This window comes from Podarcis muralis, chromosome 16, assembly GCF_964188315.1.
Source record: "Podarcis muralis chromosome 16, rPodMur119.hap1.1, whole genome shotgun sequence".
NCBI classification, from domain to species: Eukaryota; Metazoa; Chordata; class Lepidosauria; order Squamata; family Lacertidae; genus Podarcis; species Podarcis muralis.
The window spans coordinates 19,146,279-19,154,988 of NC_135670.1; the positions used below are offsets into that span (position 1 = coordinate 19,146,279).

The 8,710-nt window shown below is 50.2% G+C and overlaps 2 protein-coding genes across 4 annotated transcripts in view; one reads left to right on the forward strand and one right to left on the reverse strand.

Moving 5' to 3' along the window:
- Positions 1-852, reverse strand: part of LOC114586219 (acylphosphatase-2-like) — a 33,517-nt gene extending 32,665 nt beyond the window's left edge. Inside the window, exon 1 of the mRNA XM_028709349.2 lies at positions 481-852. The gene's annotated coding sequence lies outside the window, so the exon portion shown is untranslated. The remainder of the gene's footprint in view (positions 1-480) is intronic.
- Positions 5-7,908, forward strand: RCE1 (Ras converting CAAX endopeptidase 1). 3 transcript variants are annotated; one of them, XM_028709343.2, is made up of 8 exons: positions 5-141; positions 959-1,061; positions 2,470-2,553; positions 3,423-3,501; positions 4,266-4,433; positions 5,478-5,549; positions 6,320-6,382; positions 7,317-7,908. In XM_028709343.2, exons 1-8 carry the CDS (start codon positions 5-7, stop codon positions 7,562-7,564), a joined length of 954 nt encoding a protein of 317 aa, XP_028565176.2. In that variant the 3' UTR covers positions 7,565-7,908. The 3 variants fall into 3 exon arrangements, with proteins under 3 accessions (XP_028565176.2, XP_028565177.2, XP_028565178.2); XM_028709345.2 differs by having other exon boundaries at positions 120-141; positions 2,474-2,553; XM_028709344.2 differs by lacking the exon at positions 4,266-4,433.
- Positions 7,909-8,710: the final 802 nt, after the last annotated feature.

Sequence of the window (8,710 nt, forward strand, 5' to 3'; positions counted from 1 at the left end):
TCCTATGTCGGAGGAGACGGCAGCGGGCGCGGGGCCGGGGGGCTCCGGCTCGGGGCTCTGCTGGGCCTCGCTCTTCTCCTGCCTCAGCCTGGCCTGCTGCTATGTGGGCAGCCTCTACGTGTGGAAGAGCCACTTGCCCAGGTAAGTGGAGGACAGCCGAGATGCTCCCCCGTGGGGGGGGGGGGGAGCCCCGATCGGCTCCCCGCCGAGCCGGGCGCGCTGCGCCTTTCGCTCGCTCCGACCCCATCACCCACTCGCGAAGTCTTTGCTCGCAGGTTCCCTTGAAGCGCCTAGGCTCCCTCGAGGAGGGGGGGACCTTTCCCGCTCTTTGGGGGCTGGACGGGGAGGGGGTTGCACGAAAACACCACGGCCCAAACAGACGGGAGGCGAGTGCTCCAGGTGAGGCAGAAGTTGCTCTGAGAGTCAGTTGCAACATTTAATGCACCGGGAAAGATTGTAAAATGAGTGTCGTCCCCCTACCCCGCCACCAGATCCGACGCTGCACTCCAAACGTGGGCGCTGAAGGTGGCCGGGCTTCTTTGAATGTCCGCGCTCAGCTATGAACGCCCGTCTTCAATGGGTAGCAGGAACTTCTGGGAGTCAGTAATGTCCAGGAGCCTTTGCTGGCGTAGCCGGGCCCCCCTCCCGCACTATGTAACTTTGCTTATATAATCGCTTTCTTCCTGGATTGAGACATGGGTCAGGCAAGAGTCTGTGGGTTTCTTTGCAAACTCTTCAAACGGGCAGGAAGCTCCGCGTTGAATGGGGGAAGCTGTTGGGGGTTCCTATCCCAGGGTAAAAAACTATGTAAGAAATAAACCCTGTGAATACTGTAGCCGTTCTCCTGCTGCAGTCTTGCCTTGTGGGGATTTGCATCTTTGCGGGGTGGGCAGCCTCAGCCAGGGCCTCTAGAGGTCCAGCTCCTGCAGCTTCTACTGCTGGGCCTTTCTCCTTCCAGGGACCACCCAGCTGTCATCAAACGGAGGTTCACCAGCGTCCTCATTGTCTCCAGCCTCTCACCCATCTTCATCTGGGCCTGGAAAGAGGTGACAGGCATTAAGGTGAGATCATGGCCGGGTCTGGGAAATGCCTGGCCAAAATAAGCAGGAGATTTCTGTCACTTCAAGCTTCTTTAATTAATAAGGTCATTTATATGCCACCTTTTAAAATCCTAAAATCAAAACAATAAAACTTACGAAACGGTCAGCATTTAAAAGCCAGAGAGTTTAAGACGCTGAAGGCACTAAAATGTTTTTAAATATCTGGGTATATTTTGAAAAACCAAAACTTGCCTGGTGCCTAAACGACTTGGGCGTGGGTTGCAGCACAGTAGATGCAAAGTAGAGCATCTGCTTTGCATGCAAAAGGTTTTAGGTTCAATCCCTGGTATCTCCAGTTACTGAGCTGGATGTGGGCTGGTACCCTTTATGTGCACTCAGGTTGATACAGGAGGAGGCTGTTGGGTCCTACTTGGGTCCTAAGCTGTTTAGGACATTGTTTACAGTGAGGCTTTTTATACCGCTTGTATGATGGAAACCATCTACCGTCGCCCTAACGGAAAAGAAAATTGTCCTGGGGGACAGATTGTCAGTTATGTAAGAGTGTCTGGATGTGTGTGGTGTCTGATTTTAGCACAATGTAAGAACTTTGCATTCAGGAAGGTACCATGCTATTTAGATCAGCCCTTTATTCAGAACCATGAGGGCTGGAACCTTAATTTATTTTTAAGGGAAGAACCATAGCTCTCTGGTAGAGCACCTGCTTTGCATGCAGAAAGCCACGAGTTCAATCCCCTGATATTTCCATGTAGAAAGACCCGTTCTGAAACCCTGAGGAGCTGCTGCCAGTCACTGCAGGTGGCAGTGATCTGGATGAGCCAGTGGTCTGACTTGATACCCAGTGGCCTCCTGTATTCCTATGCCTCCAGTTGTGGCTTGGCGTGCTTGTGCAAGCCGTCATTTATTTCATAAAATTTATACACTGATTGATTGTACAAACAAGCAAACATCAAAGCGGTTTACAAAAAGATAATAGAATCAAGGAAAAAAGACAATACGTTAAAACATACATGAAGTTAAAATACTAAACCGAGTTAAAATTCACACCGGCATTTCTAAGAGCCCGGGTAGGCTTGCCTGAACAATCATGTTTTTAGGTGGCGCCGCAAAGCTGTCATGAGCTATTTGTTATATAAGCACCAGGACAGTGCCCCAGTGGGGAGCCCATATTTATTAGCGTGTATAAAGGATCCTAGGTTCAGTTTTTAGTATTTCCAGTTAAAGGAGCTCCAGTAGCCCTGGGCAGTCAAGGGAAGACAGTCCTCAGCTGGGTAGACCTGTGGCATGAATTGATGTCCGGTTGTGCTTTGTAACTTATATGCATTGCACCATTGCAAGCTATGGCAGATTATGGGGGGTGGGCGGTTTGTGCTTCCCCAGGGCTAATGAAGGCGTTTCCTCTTCTGCTCAGCCAGATGCATCCCTTCTTGCCCTGATGGGCTTCCGGCTTGAGGGCATTATACCAGCAACCGTGCTGCCTTTGCTGTTAACCATGGTAAGTGCAGCTCTTGATCAGCCAGCGCTCTGCTAGGATTCAGCAGGGCTCATTTACTCCCACATACTTAAGCCGTTCTCCCTTCTGGGGACCACATACAAGTGCTGGGTGAGACCAGCGTAGGGCGCAATTAGTATACATTTTACCTGTGTACAGCCTTACCCTTCACCCTAAGGTCCCACCGCAGGTTACAACATTGGGACGCAATATTAAAAGCAGTTTAAAGCAACTTACAAGCCCCCAAATAAGGTGGGTCCTAAAGATGTACACCTCAAGTTTCAAAAGCCAGAGTAAAGAGGTTTAAAGGATAGCTCTGTCGGTAGAGCATGAGACTCTTATTCTCAGGGTCATGGTTTTGAGCCCCGTGTTGGGCAAAAGTTTCCTGTGCTTCAGGGGGTTGGACTGGATGACCCTCGTGGTCCCTTCCAACTCTACAAAAATAGGACAGAGAACATCTTTGATGGAGGGCAGTCTCCACTCAATGCACTTCATTTCAAGAAAGATGAAGCGGAAAGGCTGAAGAATAGTTACGGCAATTGGGATGGAATAGATTCTTGTTTATTCTGGAACAGGTGTACTAATCAAAATGTTTTGCCAGGAAAATGGTTCTGATCTTTTATACTTTTAGTTTATACCCTTTTTATTATACAAAATTTTGAATAATGATGTTGATTTGTAGCAATTTATACTAGTTTAAAACTTTTCAATAAAAAGCTTTTTAAAAAGGAAGAGGGGGAAAAGACAACCCTCAATGCCACGCTGACCGATGTGGCTCTTCCATATTTACACACCGGGTGCAGAAAATGCAAGGGCTGATTTTTACATGTGCTTGTGAACATGTTCTTTGCTCCTTCTCCCTCGCCCCACAGGTCCTATTCCTTGGTCCTCTTATCCAGCTCTCGATGGACTGTCCTTGGGACCTGGTAGAAGGTTTGAAAGTTGCGTTTGGTAAGACCACGTAGATTGGCATGTGATGGCGGAGCTTGGAGAGCAACTGCGAGAGACTCTAGGAGTGGGGCTGGGGAACTTTTACAGGCCAGGGGCCACATTCCCTTCTGGAGAAGCTTCCAGGGGCCACATGCCAGGGTGGGCGGAGCCAGGGGCAAAAAGGGGGTTGGAGTAACGAATGTGAGCGTTACCCTTGTACAGGAGGCTAGTTTTTACACGAACTTACCCACCCATCTGCCTCTGTCTTCCGTCCTCGCAAACAAGAAGCATTACCAGAGTTCATAGACATATTCCAGCCAGGCAAAAACACTGAATGGGTGGGGAGACGTGAAGCAGGTCTGGTAAGGGTTGCAGCCTGAGGATCAGATAGACAGTAAAGGCCTGGAAGGCTGCATTTGGGCCTTGCTGTAGGGCAACAAGTGAGTGTCTCCTTGTTTTCCCTCATGACACTCTACTCCCAGTATGCAGTGCGCTCATTTCAGGAAGCAAGCTTTTCATGCTGGCTGGAGCGATGGGAGTTGTAGTCCAAAGCAGCTGGAAGGCTCACAGGTTGGCAAAGGCTAGTTGATGGGATGTCATCCCAGTGCCTGCTTTTCCATGCCTCTGTGGAATGTGTGCTTTAAGCCCCTGGCGAAGTGGTTATAATTGCCCTCCTTCTTGGACACCCATTGACAAAACACCCCCTTTTTTTTTGCTACTGCTGTGCCTTCTCAAGAGGAGGGGTGGGGTGTAAGTAACACTACTCCTCCTCCTCGCCCCCCCAGACCCCAGCTTTTGGGTTCTCTGTCTGACTGACATGCGCTGGCTCCGCAACCAGGTCATTGCGCCCTTCACGGAGGAGCTGGTCTTCCGGGCCTGCATGCTGCCCATGCTCGTCCCTTGCACGGGATTGGGGCCTGCTGTCTTCACCTGCCCGCTGTTCTTCGGAGTCGGTGAGTGCCGTATTTCTCCCCGGCAAGAGGAGACGGTTTCTTGAGGCGGCCCCAACCTTCACCCAATTGCCTGGACTTTCTAGTTCCTTCTTAGCACGAGGCTGACACATTTTTGTGGGCCTGAAAGCAAGGATGGTGAACTTTTCAAGCTGTTTGGAGGTTACCAGAATCCATCTACCATCATCACTTGCTGGCTGGGGCTGATGGGAGTTGTAGTCCAGTGAGGCCTACAAAGCCACAGATTTCTCAGGGCCGAAACTGGAGCGTTTGTTTCTACTACAGAAAGTTTTGGGGCACTTCCTACTCTTTCTGCGGCTTCTTAATTTTTTTTTTATCATTTCCTGCATATTCTAAAGAAACCTCACTTATTCTTTTATTCAGCTACTTTAATTATTTACTCTTATGAAGCTGCAGGTTATTACAACAATCCTACCAATGTCCTTATCTGTTTACAACTCCCCTCTGAAGAAAGGTTACAGCGTTTGTGCCTTTTTAGTTTAGAGAAAAGGCGAGTAAGAGGCAACATGATAGGAATTTATAAAATTATGTATGGCATATTGAGAGCATAGAAAAACATCCCACTTTCATGACACTAGAACTCGTGGGCACCCTCTGAATCTGAATGTTGGGAGATTCAGGGCAGACAAAAGAAAGTATTTCATGCAGCTCAGATTTAAACTATGGAACTCACTGCCACAGGAGGCAGTGGTGGCCACCAAGTTGGATGGCTTTAAAAGAGGATTAGATGAATTCACAGAGGAGAAGTAGCTATCAATGGCTAAAACTTAGCCACAACGGCTGTACTCTGCCTCCACTGGGAATCACAGGACAGGGAGCGCTCTTGTGCTCAGGTCTTGCTTTGGGGATTTGCACAGGCATCTGGTCGGCCACTGTGAGAACAGGATGCTGGACTGATGCAACGGGCTCTTCTAACGTCGCAGGAAGAACCTTGGCGTTTTGCAGGGAGATGATGGGGGGGGGGGGGAGAAGGCCATTCAGAAGGCTGTTCTGCCACATGTGCTGAGATGCGTCTTTGTTTTCTAGCTCACTTTCACCATGTTATTGAGCAGCTACGGTTTCGCCAAGGAAGCACAGCCAGCATCTTCCTCTCAGCAGGTATGGCTTGGGCGGTCCCTTATTTTCCTCACCATCAGAAGCCAAAAGGGTGGCAGGACATTGGCCACAGGGTCCTTTTGAGATACACACACACATATACGGCAGTATTACCATTTCGGGAGGAGATGTCAGCTGAGTGGCAGAGCGCACACTTTGCACCCAGAGGTTCAATCCGCAGCTCCGATTCCTGGCACGTTCCTTTGGAGGAATCAGGTGGTCCCGTCTGTGCTGGAGGGCCAGGGGAGCTGCTGCCTCTCAGAGTACAGTCGTACCTTGGAAGTCGAATGGAATCCATTCCAGAAGTCCATTCAACTTCCAAAACGTTTGAAAACCAAAGTGATTCGAAGCTCCTGCATCCAGTCAGAAGCCACGGACCATCAGACGTTCAGCTTCCAAAATAGTTCGCAAACCGGAACACTCACTTCCGGGTTTGCAGCATTCGGGAGCCAAAACGTTCAACAACTAAGCTGTTTGAAAACCAAGGTATGACTGTACAGGGCTAGATGGACAAAGGGGTCTGACCTGGGCTGAGGAATTTGATTGTTCATTCTGCACAAATGTATAGATTGGCATTTAGCTCAGACTGAAAGGTGTAGATGGCGTTGGCCAAGCAAAGTGGTTTGTAAGCCAATTTCATTATGTGGTGTATCACTGTGTGGGCGACTTGCTCATCCAGAGGATGCTGCCTGAAAAAAAGGATGCTCTCCCCAGCCCCCTACCACCCTCTTCTCAACCCTCCGCCAGCTTCTGACGGACTGCTTCCTTTGCAGTGTTCCAGTTTTCATACACAGCTGTTTTTGGAACATACACGGCCTTCATCTTCATCCGGACAGGTAGGTGGGGAAAGCGAATAAGGGAATTGCACCATTTGGGGTGGGGTTTAGGAATGAGAAGGTGCTGCCTATGTTAATTGGGATCCCCCTGTCCCTCTCCTGCTCAGTTGCACCCCAAGGTAGCAGCTGGCAATCACATTATGCATGTGAGAGAGTTTGAGTATCTCGGGTACCAAAACCAAATGGTTAACGGCACCAAAACTGGGCCACGGAGAATCAAGGGGTGAGAGGTATCGGCATGCATTGGGTGAGTTCCGGTGGGTGCAGCAGTACTGAAAGAGAGAAGGCTTTACAAACAGACCAATGGGGACTGAAATTTTTCAGCGCAGTTTACAGGGGCTGCACAATGTTGAGTGTCAGCCAGAGGAGGAAAGCCGAAAGAGGTGGAGGCACAAGAGAATGTGAAATGATGCCTGTTGTGATGCAAGCCCTTCCCTTAGGGCACCCCTGGTGTGGTGCAGGAATGAATGTCAGAGAGGCACTCCCCTTGGCCATGAATCTTTCAGTGACTGCTGTCTTTCATCCTAACCTGCCTTTACCAGGTTGTCCTAAGGAGAAGTGGTGTGGAAGCAGAGGGCAGGATTAATAAATAGCCTAAAATCAGTGTGTGCTGCTGCTTCTTTTTACTTTAGAACACTGTACTTCCCCTGATAGGCAGATTTAAGCAGATATTATGAGCAATCCAGATTTCTTAGGGCAATAGCATTAAGGTACCATATAGGTTAATTGAATATTCAGTGTGTGTGTGTGTGTGTGTGTGTGTGTGTGTGTGTGTGGTGAAAGGAATTAGGATGTCTTCAGAGAGAACTCTTAGCCTAAGCCATTTCGATTGCAACTCCACATGAGTTCTCTCTCCAGCCCATAAGGACTAGGATTTTCAATGGTTTCTGCTGGAGGCATTCTGCTCATCACCTCCTCCTCCCTCTCCCTACAGGGCACCTCATTGGGCCTGTGCTCTGCCACTCCTTCTGCAACTACGTCGGGTTCCCTGCTGTCGGCGCAGCCCTGGACCACCCACAGCGCTGCCTCGTCATCTTCTTCTACCTGTTGGGAGTGATCCTCTTCCTCCTCCTCTTGCACCCCATGACGGATCCCGCTTTCTTTGGCCACCTGCCCATCTGCTCCCTCTCCAGACTGACTTCGCACACCAGCAGCCTTGGCAGCTTCTCCCTCTGCTCTTGACACCTGCCTGGGACGTTCTCCCAATCTCCCCACACCCCATGCACCCTTGCATCTACAGTGGCACACAGCGCTGACGCTGTACACTTGCGCTGGTTTCTAGGTGGCTTTCTCCTCATGGCCCCCAAGCCTACCTTCCTCGTCCTCTTCTGCAGTTGTCATGGGGAGAGTGGGAAAAGCCATTCTCTGAAACCCGTTTGCGGTGGAAACGTAGCTGTGCCTGCGTTCTTGCACACATCTCCGCCTGAGCCAGCCAGCCAGCCCTTTTTATAGACCCCTGGGGGGGCCTTCTTTTCCTCCAGGCCCCAAAGAGCTCTATTTTTTATTATTAAAGGACTTTAACGAGGCCCTGTTGGTGTTTTAATTGTGGCTGGGGTTTGAAAGTGGTCTGTCCTTCCGCTGTGCCGCTTGGTTATAGACTTGGCGCTTGCGTTTTATTCAGGGCTGGGAGTGGTGGGTGCTTGGTGAAGGGGCAGAGCTTGCTGAGTCTCTGTTGGTTCCGGCAGAGGGTGGGCCACAAGTACTTGCGACCAGGCAACAACTTCATTGGCTGTCAAGGGGATGGGGAGGCCGACCTTCCAGGTGTTGGGAGATTCCATCTCCCGTCATCCCTAAGCCTTGGCCACATTGACTGGGACTAGGAGTTGACAACAGCTGTTCTCCCATCAAGCTCTATCCCAGATGCAGTTCTCTGCTGAAAACAAAGGGAGGAGTGTTTTGCTTCCAGAAAGTAGGGGCTTTTGCCCCAGTCTGCCCAGAAGGTAGCTGGAGCAGGTGAGACACAAGTTTTTAGCATCACAGTCTCTGCTGGACTGATGGAGCCCTGCTCCACCACACAACTCGGAAGGAGCACAGTACGAGAAAATGTTTCTTCCAGGAACCTTTGGACATGCAATATGATCATGGCAGTGACCTCACATGCCTCCACCAGTCGCCTTGCACGTGACAGTATCCTATTGTACGCTATTGCAGACTCATCTGGCCCAAGTTCAGAGCGAGGAAGCTTCACGTTGCTGCTAAGGCTGGTGGGGGGGGGGGAGCCTGTGGCCTCCAGGTGTTTGTGGGACTACAAGCCCAAAGCTGCCATTTGCACCTGAGGATGAAAAAAACATTCCAAAGGTGCTGAGCTCCCACCCACCCCTCCCCAAG

What these genes read in the sequence shown, in the direction of transcription:
- RCE1 (XM_028709343.2), top strand. Translation starts at nt 5, where the DNA reads ATGTCGGAGGAGACGGCAGCGGGCGCGGGGCCGGGGGGCTCCGGCTCG. An exon ending in TGGAAGAGCCACTTGCCCAG is followed by an intron (nt 142 to 958) that starts GTAAGTGGAGGA and finishes TTCTCCTTCCAG; the next exon opens with GGACCACCCAGCTGTCATCA. An exon ending in AGGTTTGAAAGTTGCGTTTG is followed by an intron (nt 3,502 to 4,265) that starts GTAAGACCACGT and finishes TCGCCCCCCCAG; the next exon opens with ACCCCAGCTTTTGGGTTCTC.